A 25289-nucleotide genomic window follows, 5' to 3' on the forward strand; every position below is an offset into this window, starting at 1 on the left:
CTCCCTTCCACTACAGCATAGGTGTCAAACTCTGGCCCGCGGGCCAAATTTGGCCCGCAGCCTAATTACATTTGGCCCGCGAAGCCATACCAAATTACTATTAGAGCTGGCCTATACAGCCTGGTATTATACAGCTAATATATATATTGTTTAGTATTAAGCTTTGCTTGTTCCATATTCATGTCACGGTCTGGCTGGCAGACCGTGGGGATGTGGGGAAAGGAGGACCCAAAACGCAGACTCTGCGATGCAAACAGTGCTCTTTATTTACAGTGAAAAGGCTGTAAATACAATAACTCCCCGTTGCTCCCTCGAACCCCGTGTGCGTGCTTCCCTCCGATATCTGTGCTCGTGCTCCCCGCTGTTGTGTTTCTGCACCCCCGTGCGTGCTGCCTCTCCGGACCACTCCTCCTCCTGTAGGGAAACCAGAGACGCAGCCGTCAACACTAACCCTCGGCGGGCATATACGCACAGCACAGACCTACGCTAACACACACTGACTTGGTAAGATAACTCAATGAACCCGCGTCGGTGGGAGCTCCAAGACTCTCCTAAGTAGCTCCCCCGACGAGCCCTGATCAGCGGCAGGTGTGTGGCTTCGGGTGTGGCCAGTCCCTCCGCAGGGCCACACCCCTCAGGCCTGCAGGTGGCCGAGCTCCATCCTCCAGGCACACCCGCAGACATACACACCCATACCTCGCCTAAACATATGAGTGGGACACAGACTAACACAGCACAGAGAAACACACATATGTACACGCACAGAGAAGGAGAAACGACACCAAAAATACATAATAATAATACACAGGTCCATGACTGCCCAGGGATCCTGGGTCGCCCAGTCCCAGGACCCTGACAATTCAGTTTTTCAGCAAAACGTGTTTGAGTCCATAAGAAAAGATTAATTCTTATATCTGGAGGAATAAATATATTTCAGTAAATATTAATGTTAGCCCGCAACTTTGTTCCAGTTTTGAATTTTGGCCCACTGTGTATTTGAGTTTGACACCCCTGCACTACAGCAACACGAGCTGAACAAGGTAAATTTGAATGGTCTTAATCAGTCATATTAGCCTTTGAAAGACTGATGAGGTGATTCATTAGTTTTGCAACATCTGTGTCTAATGTAACTAAATTTCATGAATAACTATGGATAATAGTGAAAAAAAACACAACAGAACAAAAACAACAGGACCAGAGGAAACCAGGTTTGTGTTCATTTCTATGCCAAATATTCTTTTTTGTGTGTGTGTGAGCAGCAATCTGCTCATCTCTGTCTTGCTTCTGGTTGGTTTCTTGGGTTTTTAAAAAAACTGCATCTTTTCCAAAGCTCTCAGGAGTATATAAGTATTTTAATCTAAAGAACAGTTATGTCCTACTGGAGCAGTTCCTGTAGCTGAGACGTATATTGTGGTGTGGGCCACTTTGAGACTATTTGCTTCCAATTATTTGTAAGAAAAACGCAGCAATCACAGAGGTAAGTCAGCACGACAGACTTCTATATTAATATGCTCATCAGCTATAAGAAATAACAAAGGATAGTGTTAAGATCTGAAATTACAGCCATGGCTGCCTTAATCGACAGTGTGGGGACAAAGCAGGGCTGCTAGCGCCTCCACGTCACGTAACTGGACCACTTCAGCACAATTTTTATGAAATTATTTCACAATTAATATACCCAACTATGACACATAGACAGTCCAAAAATTCTATCCTTCAGTTCTGGTCAATGACATTCTTGTATTTTATTTGTATGTCACTATAACAGGTGTCTGTATCTGTGCATATAGAGATGATGGGTGCAGGTTGCTAATCAAACTTTCTAGAATAAAATCATTACTTGGCACTCTACCCTCTCAACAAGTTTCAAGAAGAGGAAAAATGTCAGATGTGATTCAAAAATGTCGTTTTACATTCTGATTATTCAGGATTTTAGTTAATGATAATTGTTTGTTAAATCCTTGGCTATACCAGCTTTAATGGCTTTATTATTGCAGAACAGTCTCAGTGCTGCATAGCTCAGGGTTGAGATCTGAGTATCCATATGCTGTCACTACAGTACAAAAATGGTTTCTCTCAGCTGCCTGTAATGTAGCTATATTTATACTGCTTGAAAAAAACGTGGAAGTGTCTCCAAGCATCCCCCCGACAGCAGCCATATGTGATATAATAAATTGTTGCAGTGTAGATCAATGTCTGTGGGAAGAGGTGAGGGAGGAAGGGAGCAAGTCTCATTGTTCCTGCTCTCTATATTTTTGCTCTTAAGGAAGATCCTCCGCTGCCTACATGACGGATTGCGACCATTCTGGAGTGGCCGTTTGGTACTTGGCATCAAGGTGGACTGGGAGCCCGGGGCCGTCAGGTCTGAGACGGCGGCTGTCCCCAGCGCTCTTCAGACTCATCCCCAAGGGTCTCTGTACTGCCTGCATCGAAAGGAGACACCATAAATCAGCCCATCTGGGGGGCTGTGTTCTGCCTCACCATCCATCTCAGCCCCTGGTCCCCACTGGGGAAAATGGGGCAAGAGGGGTTGCAAGGCAGAGGGTATATGGGGTTCACATACCTGGGGAAATGTAGGAGTAGCTACAGGGAGGCAGGGCAGGGGTCTCTACCAACCCAATGAACCAGTAACCTAGCAGGCAGGAGACAGTGTGAAAAAAACAACCAGAGGAAAGGCCACACCAAGAGTCAAGAGCAGGTAGTGGACTGAAACACTGCGTATGTACCGTGCATCAGATGTTAAAGGATCGCTCCATCTTTTGGCCATTGTTCCATTCAGCAATAAAACTGGCGAGATCTGTGAAAATAAAACAGCAGCTAATTAATAACTCTATAACTACCAGCCACACTAACTGAACTCTAGTTAGGCATTAAATTTAAACATGTAAGTTAGTTAAGCTAAGGACTGAACCACATTTATTCATAGTAATCATTGACAGTGGTAGTAGAGCCTGTTTTATTCATCTCTGAGCTTATTAATCAATGATAATCACTACTACATTAAATCTCTCATTGTTTTAAGTTATATGATTTGTCCAATCACCTGAAAAGTTTTTTTAAGTGCCAAACATGCAAAACTGTTTCCACCAAAGGTCACCAAACCTTCCTTGATGTTCCCTGGAGAGTGTCCAACAGCGGGTGTTTGTTTGTGCTGCACACTGACAGCTCAGTCTGCATATAAATAAGTGTCTGGCTGATCCCATTAGCCAATTCTAGATCCTTCGGTTCCCATTATAAAACGCATAACCCTCATGAGGTAACCAATAATATGAACAGTGTGGCTGTTCTCCCAGTTATTAAAAGTTTAACTTCGAGCATCAATTAAAAGGAGGATTTACAAGCTTTACCAGCATTAAACCTCAGATGGGCAAAGACATCTGCAACGCCATCATTTGGGAGGAAGCAGACCTGTCACACGATGAGAAGAGAAAACACACACAAGGTTAGTTATTAATGTGTCACATGGTTGGGAGCACTTACAGTCAACAAGTCCTGATCCTAAGCTTAACGTGCACGCTGAAGTCCTAATCAGCCTCTGAAGTGTTCAAATATTTGGTGTCCTGAATGCTGAGGCCATCGGATCTTAAAAGCTTAAAAACGTGCTACAGATGAATGATAGTCACTTACTACATGCACTAACTAGCCACAAGATTTCATTTGAGGAGTTTTGCAGAAATTTTGCACCGACGGTTTAGAAATTACAGCCCTTGTTTTACAAACTCCCCGATTTTTAGAGGCTCAAAATTAATGGGACATCTAGCAGTGACACACTGTGTCATGGTCATGGTGAATGGCTGTTCTCTAGTTGTTTTGTGACAAATGAAGCAGACATAATATCTGAAGCTGATTCAGATTGTTGAATCTGTATCTTATTACTTTTCACTGTCATTTTAAATATGAGGTCCGAAGAAATCTATCATTAGCCTGAAAAAGAACTTTGTAGTGAGAGCTGTTTCACTGCCGCACTGCAAAGATTACTCAGGATCGGCTTTGAGCAAAAAGACAAAGGATGAAAGCAAACTCAGTGAATCTCGATGTGGTCGAACACCAGCAGGATGCTCCAGAACAGGCTGCCGAAGAACTTCTACCTCGCAACAAACAGGGCCATCACACATCAGCATCTGACACATCTGCACAGTATGTATTTGTACATAAGGAAGCTATAGTTAACCAACAGTTTATTAGCATTTGTAAAAATCTCTCCAGTTAAGCCAGATTGTTGTTTTGAACCTAAATCTGTGCCAAGCTGCAGCAACCAATGCTTACCCTGAATAAATGATAAAAACACAACTAAATAAAATGTTATGTTACAACTCTAAGACCACTGTTGCTGCTTGTTACTGGGGTCTGAGAGGGTGGGAGTCAGACCATGGGCGCATATCAAAGGGTAACAAGAAGAAGCTGAGACTGATTTTGATTGTGTGAGTGGGAATGTGTGTGTGTGTGTGTGTGTGTGTGTGTGTGTGTGTGTGTGTGTGTGTGTGCGTGTGTGTGTGTGTGTGTGTGAAAGAGACAGAGAGAAAAGCATTCATGTCTACGTATCAATGTATGTGTGTGTGTGCCTGTGGCAGTAGCAGGGGTCGAGGCGAGAAGCCTTTCACTCCATATCTTCAAACAGCGGCACGGTTCTGTACAGCAGGACCCTGTAGACGGTGGCAGTGCCGGGGGCTGCCGGGGTGGCTGAGAGGAGTCACACCGCTTCAAAGAAACAAGATACAACTGCAGGGCAGAGCATCCGATCCAAGCACGCGCCTTCACCCTCCAACCAACCACAGCAAGGATGGTAGGGGTAAGGGTGGTGGGGTGACTTCTCTATTCACTGCTGCCTTACTCTCTCTCCAGTGCAAACAAGAGAGAAGGAGTGAAGAGGCTACAATTACAGCCTGTCATGCAGCTTAAACACCCTGCTCCATCTCTCTCAATCTCTCCTCCTGGGAGTGGAGCAGCAGAAAATTTGCCAAAAGCTACAGAATAAACTAGAAAAGATACATTAAAAAAGAAGAAGAAGTGTTCACACGGCATGAAAAAGTTCACATTGTGACGTGACCACTTTAAATCTTCAAAGCAGTGGTATTTGAAGCAGCAGTCCTGGTAACAATAGTTCTAGCTGAGTTTGGAATGGTCTATAGCAGAGGTTACAAATAAGAGTGTTATGAGTGATTGTAATAAAGGTGATCATCAAACAGCAATAGCACTGGAAGCTAAAGCAGTAGAAACACTGACGGTCATCCAAGGACTACGGGGCTATTTCCAGCTATCAATATGTGAACATGGTGGATTTAGCCATCTAGTTTTTCTCTAGTCCCTGAATGGTTGATGCCATTTATCCGGTCATTCAGTCTGACGTCACTAGCCGTGTCTGGGCCTAAACTCCGCTGCAGGTCCATATATCAAATGATCACTATGGCATTACTGAGAGTTGAAAAACTGTCTAAAGTCTTTCATCTTTAATAAAATGATCAGCGTTCTGCTCTACCAGGTGTAACAATTGAGTTTAACATCCAGGCATCCATGAAAACGGAATTTATGACATTTAACAGAGTTAGAAGTTAGCAGGGAGTTAGCTCGCTAGCTTCTATCTAAATACAATATAGCATGTCCTGACTGCGGGGTTTTGGAAACAAATTAAAACGTACAGCTCTGTTATCACTTCCAGCATAAATGAAGACAGAAAACTAAACAGCAGTGATGTTTGTAGGGTTACTGAAGTTTGGCTAGCTGGTATATAATGATGTGCTACGTGACCGCTAGCGACACAGCTATGTTAGCATAATATAAACAAGCTAACTTTTTTTCCACTCGATAAAAGTTAACGTGAGTGTTCTCGGTGGTCAGGAACAAATGTAATCGCATGGCAGGATGCTGTAAAAGGACCAAACTTCAGCCAGGAGAACAACTGAGATAATCCATCCACAATACGAGGTTAGTCATTCATATACTGCTGCATGGGCTGGGCTGTAGTTACATCCTAAGGTTTTAAAAACTGAGCTTAAATAAATGATTAGCGGTAATAAAAGCCGAGGGAGGTCAACAGTGATCACTGACTGTTTTAGGAGCTTTTTGAGATCAAATAGAAGAAAATACATAACATTAAACATGTTAACAACACAAAAGCCATATTAAACGCAGACTACTTTAGATCACTAAACGACCGGATAGAATGACAACACAAATATGTAGAGAGGAAAAGCAACGCTTTGTAGATCCTCCAACAACAGCAACTGTCACAAGATTCATGAAGAATGAAACAAGTGAACTCCCTAAATGAGAACGATGCTTTAACACTGTAACTGACAGAAGAGACGTCTTTGGCCGTGTCCACACTGAGATCTTTTTCTCTCCGTTTTGTCCTTCTGTCCACAGTGAGACACTGTTTTTGGTGAAGGAAAACTGAGCTTTTTGAAAACGCTCTCCAAAGCGGATAAATTTGAAAGCGCTGTTTTTCGTGTTGCAGTGTGGACTGCAAAAATGGAGGCTTTGGAAAAATATTACGCATTTTAGTCCTATGATGCAGTCATGTGACCTATTCAACTAAGATGGCAAAACTTCATTGTACAGCAGTTCTTTTGTTTGCTCTCAATTGTGACAGCCTCATTAAAGATTAATACCAGTTTGTACATGCTGCAGTTGGCTCCAGATAAAACTCGGCACTTTTCCTCGACATTTCGCCGCAACGTTTCAAAAAGCCGGAAAGTAAACAAACGGCAGATGGAAATCAGGCAGATCGAATCGTCTTACTTTTCATGGATGTGCAGTACAGGAACGTAGTGTTTTCAGTGTGGATGAAAACGACTGACAACGATAGTGTGGACACGGAGCGTTTCAAATTTATCTGGATTAATGTAGACGTAGAGGTGTATATGACACATCAGTTCTAAGTTGTAAGTTATTGTTGTTGATGTGATTTCATTACATCAACTTGTCTTAATGTTGGTTTAAAATGGAGCACTGTAACAAAAAATAATTTCCCCCAGGGATCAATAAAGTATTCTGATTCTGATTCTGATTCTGATGAAATGTCTTCACATATTGTACTTTTCGTGCATCTTTTAAATGTCATGCCATGGGCCTTCTACTTGATGCTACAAGGTACAAAATCAATGAGAAAAGCTAAAATAATATATATGTGGCAAAATCACAAAAATAGGCAAGGGCAAAGCTATACGCTATATTATGCTATATTTTCATTCATTATGTCATCACTAATCATTACTAATATGACTGGACACTACTACAAAGAGATTTGCCTGAATCATAGAAGTTGTGGTCTTTTTCTGCACAATGTGGCAAAAGCCAGTTTTAAAGGGTTTTTTATGTAGTATCCACAGCAGCAGCAGCAGTGTTACCAGTCACAAGGAGTTCCACTGCAGTCACACTGCTTCAAAGTAAAAAGAGCCTTTTGCAGGCCAGAGCATCTGATCCTTGTGCGCACTTCCACCCTTCGATCACCGCGACAAGCAAAGAGGAGAGGGCGACTTGGCTTCTCGCTGCTGCCTAACACTCTGCAGTGCAAACAAGAAAGAAAAAGTGCAAAAGTTACCATTATAGCACGTCACACATCTTAAACACCCTGCTCGATCTCCCTCTAACTCTCCTCCTGGGAGTGGAGAACCAGAAAATGTGCCAAAAGCTACAGAATAAATAACAGAGCTGTAAGGAGGAGGGGGCTCTCTTCAAATGAATGCTAATTCTATTCACACCCACCATCCCCGCACCCCACCACCAACAACTTTGTTCACATATTGATGCGCACTGCAATCAACTTCAATGGCACGAGCCATCTTGTGGGAAGAGAGAGGTTGATCAAGCGAGGGAATGGGGGAGAGAGAGAGCGAGAAAGTCAGAAAAGAGGGGGAAAGTGAAATAGGGGTCCCAGATTATTTCTTCACTGGAGCCCAACCACTGCTTTCATTAGCCCCTCCATTAATTAGCCTCCTTGAGCTCATTTGCAAGTCAATGGCTGTGGCTCTAGGACCAGCAGCTTTGAGCCACAGCGCCCCTGTGATCTCTGGGTCCTCCAGCCCCTCCACCCCTCACACACTGGATGCAAGCCTTCCTGACAATTAGTACAAAAGAGATTCATGCTCCGTATAGCCAATACATTATTCATATTTTCTCCTCACTTAAATAAATCATAATGTTCTTGAGGGTTTTACTTAAACAACATGCTTTCTCTCCTTCTCTGTCTCCCAGCCACAGCCAACTCACTTAGTTAACACACAAATGAAATTGGTTTGCAATGACCTTGCCCCGTATTTGGGTCACTTCCTCAACAGTGCAAGACAATCAGACACCCCACCCCCCCAAGATCATCGTTATAGCTCATGGAAACGAGGACAGTTTGTCCACTAGTCTCCTCTGTCATCTGTAAAAGGACAGATCAGACTCTTTGCGTTTAACTTCTAAGAATTCCACCGTTTCAGATTCATCGAAACAGCCTCCCATTTTTATTATGCAAAATAGGTTTTGATGCTTCCAACTAATCAGCCCCTTTTTCCCCACCACAAACGCCCGAGTTGAAAGTCCTCCTGAGTTCTGAGCGCCGAGGCTTCGTCTGGAGGATCGTGGGCCTCGACGCCTCTTATGTCCTCCACATTGATCTGTTAGCAGTGTTGTGCTGGACCGGTGCAGTCTGGACAGAGCAGAGAAGCTGTCTCAATGATTTAGCAGCCCTTTGTACTATTATTCATCTGACTGGAGGGAGTCAGTGTCCAGCTGAGGGCCTGCATCTTTTATGACCACTTGCACTCCATTCAGACAAGGGTACTTCCATAGAATACTTTTGAGACCCACAGCACATGTATATTGATGTACAGTATGTGGCTGCATATTGGTTTTGAACATCTTTATTTCATTGTGAAAAGGAGACGCTTTGCTATGATAACATGTGAATTTCTCGGGTTACCTTTAAATGGTCTGTCTTGTCTTCTCCCTACGTGGCAGTGCTATTATGAGACAGATGCTGTCATATTTCCCAGCACACTTGTCACATTAGCTAATCCATCGGCACCTGCCCGACCACTATCTCTTTTTGCAGCTAACTCGTTTGGAAAATTAACGCTGTTCAAGGAACAGAATCCATGTTCCCTCTCAGAAGTTGCTCAGCCTCATTGTGGCTGTTATATTTTGTGCGTTACCCCAGCATCAGGAGATCTGAAGCTTCAGGTAGAGACAACTAGCCTGTCAGCGTAGTGCAGTTAGCCAGCTGACAATATGTTTATTAGTCAGCCCAAAGACAAGATAGGAAGGCTCTGAGGAGAGCGGATGCTCAGGTCCTTTTAACTCTACTCAGGCTACTGGACCAGCTGAAGTAATATATAAAGTTAAGCTTCAGTAAATGATGCAAACTGTCAGTATAAATGAGTGCAAATATAAAAATGAAAGTAATAAATTGAAAGGACTACTTCACATAAAAATACGTCAAAAAAACTCATCACTTCTACTTGGTCTCTTCAGAAAGGTTGTTCCAAAGCTTGGTGCTGCTGAGGGGAGGTGCACGGACGTAAGTGCACGGATCCCCACCTAAGAGGCTGAGGCTCATACTGGGTGAGCTTTTCTGTTATTTAGCTTGAAGGAAAACACAGAAATGGTTTCAAAGTGATCAGAAAATTGTTGTGATGTGATTTGCTAAAAAAAAGGAATCCTGGCTTCTTGCCTAGTTGGAGACAAATACATTTTCATGTATACTAGAGAGAATGAGTTACAGCTGTCAAACTTGAATTACTTTGAATACTTTTTCTAACCCTAGAAAGAAGTTACAGAGGTTTCAGGTTTATCTTTCAGGAGAAAATCTTTTGCATCCCCTTCAGGCTGTCATATTTTTTATTAGGTTTTGCTTTTTTTTCCACTCACGATTTCATTTTCTTTTAAGTGTCTTTCAATTCAAACCACAATTCATGTTTAGGCACTGAAAAAATTATACTTGGTTAAGTTTTAGTAAAGATTTAATTCCACTGTTGAAACACTGGTAAGCCTTCATAAAAGCAGGCGTCGCTGCATAAAGACATCTTCATACTGGAGACACAGCAGCAGCTTCAACAAAACTTCTTTATTTTTCACCTTTGGAATCCAGGCTGGCCCTGTGAACCGCAGAGTTCCCAATAACCAGGATGAAGGTGGTCTGAGGGGGGAGGCCATGAGGACCTGAGAGGGGGGCTGAAACAGGTAAAAGGTGGTGCTGGGGGCTTCTTTAGAGAGCTAATTTCTAGATAGAAAAAGGGGAATACCAGTACTTTCACCCCCTCGATCCAATTAGTAGAAGATTCCTCCTTCTTCAGCATTTATTACACCTATTCAGTATTCGGGATGCTGCAATCAGTTTTCCATAACTAGGCTGCACAAAGAGCAAACGCTCCATTTGGTGTGATTTGTTGCCCCGCTTGACCACTTCTTTGTCTCAGCCGGGCTGCCTAAGCGCTGTGGAATGGGGCACCCCTGCTGTTTTATCAAGTCTGCTGAATCTGTAATGAAATAAGTGAGGGTGACAGTGACACGAGCGGGAGGGGAAGCGGAGATACGAGCAATAGAAGGCCTTATTTGAATCATTTAAGCAAGATGCAATTACAGCTGTGCCCAATGTGGAGGAAACAGCCCATTTTAAAGGCAACACAAATCAATGGGCACAGCGTTGGTGATGTGTTTGACAGAAGTGCCTGTTAGTGGAATATGGTTGCTCTCAGGGATCATTAGACACCCTGCAGACAATAACATTATCACCAAAAGAGAGGAATGAAAACAAAGAGCAGTGGGAGTTGAGCAGGAGCCATTGGGCCATCTGTATGATGGTCCTGAACCGTCTTACCGAGACAGGAAATGACACTTGGTTTGCATGTTTTGAATACGCTCACATTCTTTTGGCAGTTTTGCACATTTTAAAGGATATCTGCACATTTTGCTTTTCCCAAAGTGCTCAGTGTGAATCTTAGACTTCATATCATGGACAACAGAATCACAATACTATGCCAAATAAATGCAACTTGCAATTAAAGTTTACATATCTGAGAATGACATTTACACTGCCCATGTGGAAAAGATATTTATGAATCTTACAAAGTTTGTATCTGTCTTGTGTGAAACTTGTATGAAAAGCATACAAGGGTGAAAACAGATATAAGATCCCTTGAAAAATTACTTAATGAAACTTGTATGTTTTGGATGCTTACTAAAACGATATATGAAAGTAATGAGAAAGTGGCCACTTTCATGAGTAAATCATGTAAGTTTTTACTATTTCTTTTCCATATGGGTGGTAACAAATGTGCCAAATGGTCCATTTATTTTTTTCCTCAAAATTCGCTTTTTATCCGTTGTATCAGGTGCTTGGATATAGTATGTCTAATGCATGTCAAGCTTTACTTAATCTCTTTCACAATAATGTTCCATCTTTTTGTTTATCGAAGTACTGTGTTTCCATTATGCTAATTTATGATACGACCTATAGATCTTGTTAAATTTTTCCACTGTTTCTTTTACTTTTACTTAACAAGCCATCACTTGACCCAGCTATCTTACCTAATTAGAGACCAATGTACAAACTTCCTTTCTCTAAAATTCTTGAAAGAGTTGTTGTAAAAGAGCTAACTGGTTTATCTGAAGACTTTCAGGATTCAGAACTCATCGCAGTACAGAAAGAGCACTAGTGAAAGCTACGAATGATCTTCTTATGATCTTGGACAGTGGATTCATCTCTGTGCTTGTTCTGCTAGACCTCAGCGCAGTATTTAATACTGTTGACCACAATAGTCTACTACAAAGGTGCTATAGGGATTACAGGTATTCTGATGCAGTGGTTTGAATAACATCTGTCTAACTGACTCTGATTTGACCAGACTATGTCCTTCACTGTGTATATTAAACAAACTGACAGTTTTCTTGCAATATCTCTAAAATTACAGATATTTTTAGAAACAAACTTTTTCAGAGTAATGCTGAACAAGTAGACTGTTGCAAGTCATTACTATCAAGTTGCTCTAAAAGCTCCCTGAAAGCCCTCAGTCGATCCAGAATGCTGCAGCAGGGAACGAGAGACCATATTTCTCCTATAATAGCTTTTTATTATTGGCTCCCAGTTAAATCTGGAACCAAATTTTAAATGCTTCTCCTCACATATAAAGTCTTGAATACACACAGCTGTTATATACCAGAACAAGCATGGACTGAAGGTCTGTTCCTAATATGTTTGAGCAATTAGAGGTTAAGGAAGATTCTCAGTGTCAAAAATGTATATAAGAGAGTGGTGCACCTGATTATGTTTGAGGGCTTCATGCCATCCAAGCCTTGGGTCCTCGTGTTTCTTGACACGCTTTTCAACATGAGTAGTTCAGGCGTGAGCTTCCTCCCCACTCTTTTAATCCACTGCCACATTGTGACTGCTGCATCCCAACATCCCCCATTGCCACTGCAGCCTTACAGCTCATTGATGGGGCCACGTCCATGTCCCCACAATAAAAAGTGTGGCCCCCAACTGCAGACTCAGCAGCCCCAGTCTGCCAGCGCTGGGTAGCCTACGCAGCCCTCATTCAAACCTGCATGTCAGGCCACATCTCCTGACACCGGGCCACCTGACATTAGTGCCACAGTGAGTAAAACTGTCTTATTCCCTTGTAATCTAAAGTGTGTGTGTTAGTTCCCATAGGGAAATAGTTCCTCTGCATTTAACCCATTCACCCAGTGAAGCAGTGGGCAGCCGCCAGTGCAGCGCCCGGGGAGCAGTGTGTAGGGACGGTACCTTGCTCAGGGTAGCCGTTCAGTGGAATCGAACCCCCGACCTTCCGATCATGGGGCCACCACTCTACCTACTGAGCTATCCCTGCCTAGTACATCATCTACATCAGCCTCAATCAGTTTGTGGGTTTAAGGCCTGAATAAGTCTGACTCAAGTTTGCATATAAGTAAATTCAGTATTCTGATTTTGAACTGGGAAGTGATCATTTTTATTCCTGAGCTTTAGTTTCTGTGTTTTTTGTTCATGAGCTTGCCAACGTAAAGACTGTATTTTGTGTTTCTGAGCCAGTGAGAGTCTATATTTTGTTTTTCAACTGATAAAATTGTTTTTGTGGTTTCCACATGTGACCATCTTCAGCCAAGCTTACCTAAGGTTTTCCATCACATTGATCTCCGGCCATACCACCAGCAGCATCAATGTTGCATTATACCACATGATTGTATGTCTCCCTGCTCCGTGCTCCTGGTTTTCACTTTCTCTGGCCCTGCCCTGTATCTGTTGTATTTTACGTGGCATTAGAGCTGATTTTTAAATGTATTCTGCCTTCCACACAGCTGCTCTATGACACTTTATGTGTTTATATGCAGCTTTGTGTAGCACTTACGTGGAGTTATATACAGTACCAATGGATAATAACCAAGGTAAGCCACAGCTCGTGAAGCCACAGCTCAGTAAACCTTCCGGGTTTTTTTAAACTTGTTAGAGATTAATTTCTCCAGCTTACCGATAACAAAGTTTTAGCCTGCCTGCTCTGTTCGGCTGTAGAAGCAAGAGACTGAAAACTGGAGCTGGTACTGAGGAGGGACAAGAGCTGCCTAGAGCTTCACCGATTGGTTGACACGCGAGGAGGAGTAAAACAATAGGCTCATCTCATCAGAGCTCATCAATCCTTGGAGAAACTTAACCCTTGTTTAACCAGAACAAATATATAAATCTGTGTCCCCCCCTTTTTTTTTTAATAAATATTTTGATCTCGTTTCACTTTCATTAAACAAGGACAGTAAGAACAGAAACAATGAACATAAAATCTTTTACTTTTTCTTCTTTTTTGTTTAAGATGATTTTAGGAACAGGGTTACATTTGCATTTAATCCTTAGTTATTAAACTCGTGCTCTCTTCCACAGTGTGTCTTTTGTCCTGTCTCCTCCACCTCACAAAAAAGAGATTTACATCAGTGCATCGCCAAATTTGACATAACTGAGTGTTCCAACATGACAATGACTCCAAACACACATCAAAAGTTTGTGGATGGATAGAGCAGACCAACATAAAGGCTGTGCTTATAAGTCAGGTCCATGCTGGGATCAACTTAAATGAACCAATTCTGCTAAGACGACTGGTCAAGTAAGAATTATCTCAGAAGCTTTTTGATGGCTACAGTGTGGTCCAGGCAGAAATTGCTGAGAGACATTTATCAACTATAAGTGGAGCTGTGTGTATATTTTTGAGCCTGTATATAAAATTGCGATGCTCTGTCGTTAAGTCAAGGTCCAAAATATGTGTGCCAAACTCTTGTTTTCCTCAAATCATTAAAGGTGTGTGCTTTATCCTTCCATCCTGAAAAAAGATCAAAATAAATCATTAAGATATTCACACCCAAGATGAGTGTATGTAAACTTATAACCACAACTGTAAATGCCAAATACTTACCAAATTCCACATGGCTAAGGGTTGGAAACTAGCCATGATGATCTGGTGGATACATGTCAAAGAGTAGCTTTCCACCTTAGAGTTCAGGGGCAGCGGTCCCCAAGCCCCAGGCCACAGACCGAGAGTTGAGGCTCGGGTGTGAAAATTATGGTTTTCAGAGTTTTTATCGTTAACTCAATTTTCCTTGGTCTTTTCCCGTGTTGTAGTTGTGCGTCTTATTTTGAAAGAAATATTCACGCGTTACCATAGCGACCAGAGAGCAATAAGGGACAGAGAGGAGGATGTTACTCTCAGTGTTGTCATTTCAGGAGGACGCTGCTAATAAAGTTACACAATTACACAGTGAATTCACGTTTCTTATTATATTCACAAAATACCACAGTTGTTGTCTTGGTCGTATCATTTTATTTTGTTGTGTTCATCCGCAACACGGTGAACAACAAACATTTTTATTTCAGTGGAAACGAAGTGTTGTGCTTCTAAGGTGTTTTTTTAATCGTTTATGTTTTTTTCTTGCTTCTTCTTCTTGTGGTTATTTTTGTTATTTTTGTGTTGAAGCCTGTTTTTGACCAACCGGCCCTCGACCTGTGCATACCCCTATCACATTCAGGTTAAAGCATTCCACACAAAGAGATATAAAAACAGACCATGAATTAGCCACTCCCCCAAACACTGTGGAAGTGTAATACTAAAATATTCCCTTAAAACATTAAATACAGCCTTCACATCTACATTCTTAAAAGCACACTGAAGAATAAGAGTTGAAACACATTTCCGGCAAATAGTGAAATTTACTAAAAGTTGCTTTAAGGGTTCGCTTTGTTTGGCTGATTCTGCACAGGAGGCCCTCATGTGTAATAAGACAGGATGAGATAGCAATAGGGGAAAATAGTGACCTACTATGACAGTTTTGTGGGATTTAGGCTTTTCCAGTTAGTTAGACTTAACATTAGATGAGCTCCAGTAGCATCTAGACCCAGTGTTGGATATAACTGAGCCTGGCACCTCTGGGACATGTCAAGCACCAGTGCTTTCTCTCACTCAGTCTCACTTTGTGTTTATTTCTCTCTCTGTCTTTCTCCCCGCCTGAGGATGAGGCCATCTGGTCTATGTTGGTGGAGCCAGGCAAGCCGACTGGAGATGGTGTGGGCCAGACAAGTCTATGACTGGAACACAACTCGCTCTGTATATTGCCTTGTTTTGGCCACAGAGCCTAGTTGATCACCCTCAGCAGAACATTTTACATTTGGAACACTCCTCATTTACACTTGTACAGACGAGCTGCACGGCGGCCTGAGGAGTGGCATCATGAATAAAATTATCATATCAAAATATCAGTGGTGAAATTATCCATTTTTGTCGGCCTCCTTCTCTCGTGGAGGGGGAGGAGGAGGAAGAAGAAGAGGAGGAGGAGATAGACACAGGGGATTGAGAAGCAACTGTAAGAACTTGTCAGTGGAAATGAGAGGGGCTTTCTGGACCGTGGACTCACTGACTGCAAAACAGGAATCAGAGAAGAGACCCCCAGACTTTCGTCAAACCATGTGTGAAAGGAAAAGAATCTCTTTTGCCCTTTTTTATGAAGTTATTTTTGTGTCTTTTTAAGGCACCCATAAAAAAGACTTTGAGTTGAACCTCATGAATAAGACAAAATAGAAGGGATCTAGCAGGTGATCACACATCAAAGTAACATCTACCTTAAAGATACAACCCAAACTTTCCAGAATTCTAAGGATAGTCTGATCCAATTTGGTGGAATTTAAAGGTATGTGTTAAACTTTTCCAGGAGTAAAGCTGCATGTTGAAAAAACGGTATCATTATATTTTTAATTTAATGAATTAATTTTTATTTGAGATTTAATATAGTAGCCTGGTTTAGGCTTGATTTGGTCAACCTGCGAGTTACTGCTTTTAAGAACCCTGCAATAATTTAATGCTCTTGACATTAGGTCTTATAAATCTTTGATGTTTCATAAATGAGCAACTTTCACTATCTAGTTAACATTACATCAAAAAATAATAATTTTACTTTGAATTTCATAGACTGGTTACAGTCTGTGAATAGTATGAATACTACTCTTTATACTCGTTTTTATTCATTTCTTTCCTTGTTCACTGGGTAAATTGTACAAAGGGAAGGTTTCCTTAGCCTGTACTTGGATTTGTGGTATTTGGATGTCTAAGAAAATTTGGTATTTATTTTTATGAAAGCATTTTATTCTTACACCCTACATTTTAACACAAATGTCTGTTTTTTCCACTCAAACCAGGCTCGTTACTTTTGATTTGAAATATGTGACGAGCATAATAATTTCAGGTCGCCGCAGATCTTCAAACTGATTTGAGTCTAAACAGCAACACATTAATGTCGTAAAGGTGTATTAGTCACCAGGTTACTGCATACAATGGAATAAAAGAGGCTAAATAGGCCATATAATGTATTCATCATTTGTAGCGCCACAGTCACAGGTTAGCGTGGAAAACTACTTATAAACACACACACAAAGTAACTCCACCAGAGTGCCTATTTCGGGTCACTTTTGCCGGTCCAAGCCCGGGTAAAGGAGCAGGGTTGGAATTGTGACATTAAAAAAAACCAATAATTGCTAAAAGAAATTTAATTTGTAGCTCTAAATAAACACTAAATGCATTTAGGACGTTTTTTACTGACTTTATGTCTCTTCCACGATGTTATTTCTCTCTCCAACAACATAGGTTACAATTACATTAGCATGACCTATTGTGCAAATTAGGCGATGACGTCATTTAGCGACTTCTAGCACTTTTAGGACAACCAATAGCGATTTTCCTTACTGAGGAGTTGGCAACACTGCCCTCATGTTACCTTTTGTCGAGTGGAAAAAAGTTAGCATTCATCCTCCAGCTTCACTGTTTATATTATGCTAACATAGCTGTGTTGCTAGCGATCACATAGCACATCATTATATACCAGCAAGCCGACCTCAGTAACCCTACAAACGTCACTGCTGTTTAGTTTTCTGTCTTCATTTATGTTGGAAGTGATAGCAGAGCTGTACGTTTGAATTTTGTCAGCAATCTCTCAGTCAGAACATGTTTAGGTGGAAGCTAGCGAGCTAACTTCCTGCTAACTTCTATCTCTGTTAAAACTTCATAAATTCTGTTTTCATGGATGCCTGGATGATTAACTTAATTGTTACACCTGGTAAAGCAGCAACACTGATCATTTTATTAAAGATGAAAGGATTTAGACAGTTTTTAACTTTCAGTGATGCCGCAGTGTTCATTTGACCTTAGGACCTGAAGCGGAGTTTGGACCCAGAAACGGCTAATGATGTCAGACTTCGGGACTGGAGTGCTGTCAAGAGACAGGTACAACAGTATAACAGTGTCTACAGCCATATTAGAAATACAGTAGAAGCTCTATAATGGAATGGGGCCCATTTCAGGGCTCTTTTCAAAATTTATTCAAAATTAGGAGCAGAGAAAAGTGCTCAGAGTATTTTTCCACCATCCAATACTGTGTGCAAAGCATTCAACTGGCATCATCTTCAGTTTCCAAAGATCCCACTGGATGCATACCTGAATAGAAAAACACACAGTAGCTGTCTCAGAGGTTTGACCTTAACATTACTGAAACAATGTGGGATCATCCTCACAGAAGACAGAACCAAAGGCAGCCAGCATCCAAAGAAGAGTTATTCCAAAGCTTTCTTTAGAGGGTTCAAGTTGTTTTGAAAAAAGCAGGTCATACCAAATATTGACTTTCAAGCTCCATGGAATTAAACTCTGACTTTGCCTTTTCTACCAGAAAGGTTTTTCTTTTGAAAACCCTCAATCACAGCCAGGCTCCACCATCAGCCAGCAGGCCACAGCCAGGCTCCACCATCAGCCAGTAGGCCACAGCCAGGCTCCACCATCAGCCAGCAGGCCACATCCAGCAGACCCAGCCAGGTTCCACCATCAGCCAGCAGGCCACAGCCAGGCTCCACCATCAGCCAGCAGGCCACATCCAGCAGACCCAGCCAGGCTCCACCATCAGCCAGCAGGCCACAGCCAGGCTCCACCATCAGCCAGCAGGCCTAGCCAGGCGCCATCATCAGAAATTCCGCTTCCGGGTCCCTCGTGGTGGCCGCCTCGTGCTCTCGCTTCAGTATGCCACCCAAGAAAGGCCCAACACCAGAGGAGGTTGAGGACATTAAAACCTCCCTCGGAGCGCTGTGCGGAGACGTGGCCGCAGTCAGGGCACAGCAGGAGCTGCTTCTGGGGCTTCTGGAGGAGGTAAAACAGCTACGCCTCCAAAATGCCGAGAAGGACAGACGGATCATGGATCTCGAGCGGCGGGTGGATGAGCTGGAGCAGTACACCCGTACGAACGACGTGGTCATCAGCGGTATTAAAATCAAGCCGCGCTCGTACGCGCGCGCGGTGGCCGGGAACGTCGGGGAGCCCAGCGACGAGGAGACCCGCTCGGTAGAGCAACAGGTGGCGTCCTTCCTCCAAAGCAAGGGGATAGAGATGGACCTGGAGCACATAGAAGCATGTCACTCACTGCCCAGGAGGAGTGACAGACTGCCGGCCATCATTATGAGATTTGTCAATCAGAAGAACAAGGTCGCACTGCTGAAACAAGGACGCAAACTGAAAGGCACGGACGTTTTCATTAATGAGCATCTGACACGAAAAAACGCAGACATCGCGAGGAAGGCAAGGCAACTGAAGAAGAACGGTAAAATACAACATACATGGGTAACAAACTGTAAGATTTTCATTAAGCTAAACGGGACACCAGAAGAGGCAAAAGTACTGATAGTGAGGAACATGGAGGATCTGGACAAGTATAACTGACACCAATGTATCAATTACACCAGGAAATGACATGGACACGTTGAAATTAGTTCTTCAACAGAAAGTAATTGATCTAGATTGTGAATATAAGGAGCATAATATAATAGATCCAGAAATAGATTCTGAAAGTAACTTTCTCTCTTCTTTTGTTAAAAATTGTAATTATTTCACTCAGGAACAATATGAAAAAGAAATTAACCTAGACGGGAAGCTCTCATTAATTCACTTTAACAGCAGAAGTATGTACTCTAATTTTGATTTCATTAAGGACTATTTGCAACAATTTTCTCGCCCCTTTAGTGTTATAGCCATCACTGAAACTTGGTTCAATGTCGATAAAGGAATAGATTTTTGTTTGAATGGATATGATTTAAAATACATGAATAGATTAAATAAGGCGGGCGGCGGGGTTGCTATATATGTTCATAACTCTATAAAATATAATGTTGTAACAACTATGTCTATGGCTATTGATGGAATTTTGGAATGTTTGACTATTGAGATTATGAATGAAAAAAAGAGAAATGTTATAATAAGTTGCATATATCGGACACCCAGTTCAAGTATTGACACTTTTAATGAATGGATAGAAAAAACGTTGCTTCGGTGAACCAAAAATTACTATTCATCTGTGGTGATTTTAACATTGATAAATCCAACAAGGTTAAAAGCCATTGATGACTTTACTGACACAATGTACAGCTTATCACTATATCCAACAATAACAAAGCCAAGCAGAATAACTTCACATAGTGCCACTATTATTGACAATATTTTTACTAATGTCATGGATTTCCAAATTAATAGTGGTCTGCTTGTCTGTGATATAACTGACCACTTACCAGTTTTTACTTTGTGTGACTGTGATTTAAAAAAAATAGATACCAAGATCATGATAGCAAAGCGAACAATAAATGAAGAAGCAATTCATGCCTTCAATTTCGATTTAGCACAACAAGATTGGAGTTCGGTGTATGAAGAGTCAGATGTGGACAAGGCTTATGATAATTTTCTAGATATTTTTACTATGTGGTACAATAAACATTGTCCTGTAAACGAACACATGACAAAGAAAAAAAAGATAAAAAGTCCTTGGCTCACAAAAGGAATTATTAATGCTTGCAAAAAGAAAAACAATCTGTATAAACAGTTTATCAAAGTAAAAACAAAAGAAGTGGAACAAAGATATAAAGCATATAGAAATAAATTGACTGATATTATAAGAACGAGCAAACAACTTTATTATAGAAGAAGATTATATGAAAATAAAAACAATATAAAAGGAACTTGGGATGTGTTAAACAACTTAATTAAACAAGGATCTTCTGGAACATCATATCCTGAATATTTTACTGATGCAAATGGTGAAAATCACAACATGAGTAATATTGTCGATGGGTTCAATAAATTCTTCATAAATGTTGGCCCTGAACTAGCAGCGGACATCCCGTGTCATAAAAATGAAAATATCAGTAATATAAAATCAAATCCCTTTTCACTGTTCCTCTCAGCTACAAATGAGCAAGAAGTAATAAATATCACATTAAAATGTAAAAGTAAGTCTTCAATGGATTATCATGACATAAATATGTCTGTAGTTAAACAGGTTATTCTGAATATTGCTAGTCCCTTAACATATATCTGTAATTTATCATTTCAGTCCGGTTGTTTTCCAAAAAAAATGAAAATTGCGAAAGTAATACCACTATATAAAAGTAATGACAAACACAGTTTTACCAATTATAGGCCTGTTTCTCTACTGCCTCAATTCTCAAAAATTCTAGAAAAACTTTTTAATTCAAGATTAGAAAAATTCCTTGAAAAACATCAAATAATAAATGTTGGTCAGTATGGTTTCAGAACGCAAAGAACCACTTCAATGGCGATAATTGAGGCAGTAGAAGAAATTACTGATACACTGGATAAAAATAAATATGCAGTTGGTATTTTTGTTGATCTCAAAAAGGCCTTCGACACAATCAATCACTCAATTTTACTGGATAAATTGGAAAGATATGGTATTCGAGGGAAAGCTGGTAACTGGTTAAAAAGTTACCTAACAGGTCGGGAACAATATGTTAGCATAGGGCATTACCATTCAGAGAAACTTGGTATTACATGTGGTGTTCCCCAAGGGTCAGTGTTGGGACCAAAACTTTTCAATGTATACATAAATGATATTTTTGATGTTTCTCAAGTACTTAAACTCATACTGTTCGCAGATGACACCAACATATTTTTCAGTAGCGATGATTATACTGATCTTGTAATGACTGTAAACAGGGAGCTAAAATTAATAAAAAAATGGATGGACATAAATAAATTATCATTAAATATAAATAAAACTAAAGCAATGTTTTTTGGTAATTTAAAATATAATATAGAATTACCAATTATCATTGAAGGTGTACCAATTGATAATGTGAGTGAAAACAAATTTTTGGGAGTTATAATTGATAACAAAATTTCATGGAAACCCCACGTCAGACACATAAAAACCAAAATTTCCAGAAGCCTCGCAGTTTTGAACAAAGTGAAACAATTCCTTGATAAAGATGCACTTCGTACTCTGTACTGTACCCTGGTTCTTCCATATCTTACATATTGTGTGGAAGTGTGGGGAAACACATATAAAAATACAACTAATCCATTAGTCACAGTACAGAAACGAGCACTGCGTATTATTCACAAGGCTGGTTATCTAGATCATACTCACAAATTCTTTCTTCAGGCAAAGTTACTTAAATTCCAGGATCTGGTTAATTACAATACATCCATAATTTTGTATAAAGCTTTTACTAAACTTTTACCGGCAAATTTACAAACTAGATTTGAAATTCGAGAAAAGGTTTATAATGTGAGAGGCTTTGGAGAATTCAAATTACCCAGAACTCGAACAACCCGTAAAGGCTTTTGTGTGTCTGTATGTGGTGTGAAAATCTGGAACAGTCTGAGTTTACAATTGAAACAATGCAAAAATATTCATAGATTTAAATTCCTCTACAAACAGTTGGTCTGGTCACAGTATACTCAATGATGGGTTTTAGTGTGCTCTGTAATGTCTGTCCTCTTACCATTGCTGGTATGGATTCCAAAATAAAAAATAAAAAATAAAGTGTGCGTATGTATGTACATATATGTACTTGTGTGTGTAGATATATATGTATGTATATGTATGTGTGTCTGTTACTTGTAGTTATTACTGCCTGTTACCTGTGGTAATGCCATTTATAATTTATATATTCTGTATTCAGTTATGAAGGCTCTAATTGTTGGTTGCGAGCTGCCGCTTAGATGCTTGTATCTGCCCGGGGCTGTTGATGGGTCTGTATGCAATGATGGGCGTAGCTGCGGGAAGTTTATTGTTTTTTTTTGTTGATGAGTGAGTATAGGGGTGGGATTTAATAAGTTTTCTTCGTCCCACTCCTTTTTCAGGCAAGTTTTGTTTTTTGTTTTGTGTATTTTATGTTCAATATAGGTATTTGTTGTGCCTGAAAATGAATAAATAAATGAATGAAATGAATGAATAGAGTATTTCCATGTGTTTGCATGTGTTTTAATAAATCATTGCACCTGTTTCCCATCTTCCAGGCAAAATGTAATGAAAGAGAGGTGATTTTAGACGAGTACCACTCATGAGTTTCTTGCAAACTGCTCTGAGACTGTGTGGAGGAAGACTCAACCCGACCCCGCCTGCCTGTGGTATGGCCTTCTAAAGTTTAATGTATGCACAGATTGGAGTTAACCCTTTCATCTCGCTTGCTTCCAGGGCAAGCCTTCCTTGTACCTGATGCACCCTTGCCTCTGTGGTTTTCCATGGATCGCGGATGGCCGTTGGAGCGCCATGCAGATCCACCTCTCATTTATCAGTGACATTGCCGGATGACAGCGCACTTATTCACGCTCACTCATGAATATTCAGTTTACTCCTGCTTCAAGGGTACGAAAGAGACGTCTATACACAGGAGAGAAGAGCGGCATCTCTCATTCTCTGTTTGTTCCCTTCCTCTATATATTCCCCCTTTTTTCCTCTACCTCTTTATACATGTACAACCAAAACATCAGCAGCAATATGCAGACCTTAATTTCATGCGCATGTTTCATTAGAGGTGTCGACCAGGAGACATTTTTCCCTGGCACTTTGAGCAAGCCAACACAATCCTGCACCGTTTGCGCAAAGGAAAAATCCCATTTGTCCTTTGTCAGCACACACACTTTAATTTGAGGCTTTCACTCCTGAGTAAGCAGCAGATCTCCTCAGAAGCCCGGAGAGACACAGGAAACGCATTTGGGTCCTTCAATCTTTCCCTCATCAGCAGAGGCGCAGCTCATTCCGCATGGCCTCTGTGTTTTCATCAGTCAGCAGGGGCATACATAAGTCAAAAGGAGAGGGGAAAGTTCAGGTGTGTCAGCGTATAAATAGCCGACAGGACTGGCAGTCACACTGTTGATAGGAAGTCTTCGAATGCTGCCTCATGTGGAAGTCTTGAGTTTTGTACAGTCAGGAACGCAGTCACAAACACTATCAAAGAAATTAGCCATTAATTCAAACATACAGAGAGCTCCATGGAACTGACTGGAAAAGGCTTCAGTGTGCGTCCCACGATGTGCAACACTAGGAGCTCTCCATTTCTAATTCATTTGAATGCAACGCCATGAATGCTTGAAGGGAGTGACTTTCTGGAGCTGTGCAGTGCCGAAGAAAAGCGGCTCTTGCAGAGAGATCAAAGAGACAGTGGACGCAGGAACGCCGAGGCTGACACTTTGTGCAACGTTCCATTCAGAAATTCCCGGTTTGAACATTGAAGCGATAAACTTGAAGCGCTCCGCAGGTCACATGTTAGTATGACCTTGACTAACCTGTCAGCTTAGCCAGCTGCACTAACGTTATATATTTCACACACTGCCATGTTGATGTCACCAGAGCTCGTGAAGCTTCCCAGAGAGACTTCTGGGCTCAAGTGGTGTTTCTCCTGAGAAATGATGTTCTGTGTAAAATAACATCAAAGCACAACAGAGGATGATGTCATGCTCGTATTCCTGAATCGCCACTGTTCATGTATTTATTTGTTTATTTAATTAATTAGTGTTTTATATACTTATTTATTTAATTTGTCATATTTATGGAACCATCAATGCACTGGTTGATAAATCCTTTGGCTACAGTAACGTTTCTCATTGGTGCGAGCTCAGAAGCATCATGTGAAGCCCAGTAAACCATTTATGTTACAGGAAATTAGATAAATGAAGACACGTTTCAGTATTTGCTGTCAGACTATATATAGGGTTTTTTTTTATCACTAATACAGTAATTGAATTTAAATGTATTGTACTCTCCACCACATTAAGTGTATGCATTGGAAAAGTACAGTACATGTAAATCTAGAGTCTCATTAATCCTACTCTGGACAGGTTTTTCTTTTTCTTTGTAAAGAAACATTAACATTAAGAAGCTACTGAGCATCAGCATTTCGTGTGTTTTCTGAACTGCTACTACCTTAATGGAAATATATTTCTTATGATGACATTTTGTTTGTCTTCTCAGGAGTCCTGTCCTCCTCACAGCTTCGTGTAACAGACAACAAGAGAAAGCTATCAGTGAAAATGATTAATAATGATGAAAGCTATTCTGTTTGGGCTGTACCAATAATTTGGGTGTCAAGATTTCCTCAGGTTGTTGCTTCCATCTGATCTGTTGCCATTCAGACGTTGTGGTGTCGCAGGTGTACAGAGAGATTATTTTGCCTCTTTTTACAGCACATGGATGCGCGTGATGATTCTCTAACAATAATAAGCAAAAATAAAATCAGGAATGCTTCCTCATTCTGGCAACGAGAGCTGGGTCACAGCTAAGCTGTCCTTTTCAGTGCGCTAAACCTTTTTTTTTCTACTTCATTCTCTGTCAGCACTTTTATTAATAAGAGACAGCACACTAGGCGTGACAGAGAAGTAAAGCAAGTGGATTCGTGCTTCACACTTCCACTTAAAAAAGCACAGTTTTATCTACTAGTCATTTTAAAATATGTCACATAGTAAAGCTGCAAAGTTCATCAAATGTTCATTTGGGCTTCTGACAATTAAATGAGC

General features: G+C 40.9%; 1 protein-coding gene and 2 long non-coding RNA genes across 4 annotated transcripts; 2 read left to right on the plus strand and 1 right to left on the minus strand.

Moving 5' to 3' along the window:
• Positions 1–535: 535 nt before the first annotated feature.
• On the minus strand, positions 536–7534 carry LOC309719283. The gene is made up of 5 exons (XR_014280207.1): positions 7347–7534; positions 3348–3408; positions 2727–2797; positions 2564–2632; positions 536–2423 (listed from the first exon to the last, which is right to left on the minus strand). It is a non-coding gene; the product is annotated as an uncharacterized lncRNA (long non-coding RNA).
• On the plus strand, positions 3417–11726 carry LOC309719285. Its single transcript, XR_014280209.1, has 3 exons — positions 3417–5922; positions 9457–9546; positions 10073–11726. It is a non-coding gene; the product is annotated as an uncharacterized lncRNA (long non-coding RNA).
• A 5924-nt stretch (positions 11727–17650) lies between these two features.
• LOC309719693 (uncharacterized protein) lies at positions 17651–19780 on the plus strand. 2 transcript variants are annotated; one of them, XM_082555986.1, is made up of 2 exons: positions 17651–17726; positions 18166–19780. In XM_082555986.1, the coding sequence occupies exon 2, from the start codon at positions 18510–18512 to the stop codon at positions 19200–19202; it is 693 nt and encodes a 230-aa protein (XP_082412112.1). In that variant the 5' UTR covers positions 17651–17726; positions 18166–18509; the 3' UTR covers positions 19203–19780. The 2 variants fall into 2 exon arrangements, with proteins under 2 accessions (XP_082412112.1, XP_082412111.1); XM_082555985.1 differs by lacking the exon at positions 17651–17726 and having other exon boundaries at positions 17904–18308; positions 18340–19780.
• Positions 19781–25289: the final 5509 nt, after the last annotated feature.

This window comes from Aulonocara stuartgranti (assembly GCF_965226115.1).
Source record: "Aulonocara stuartgranti genome assembly, chromosome: 12".
NCBI classification, from domain to species: Eukaryota; Metazoa; Chordata; class Actinopteri; order Cichliformes; family Cichlidae; genus Aulonocara; species Aulonocara stuartgranti.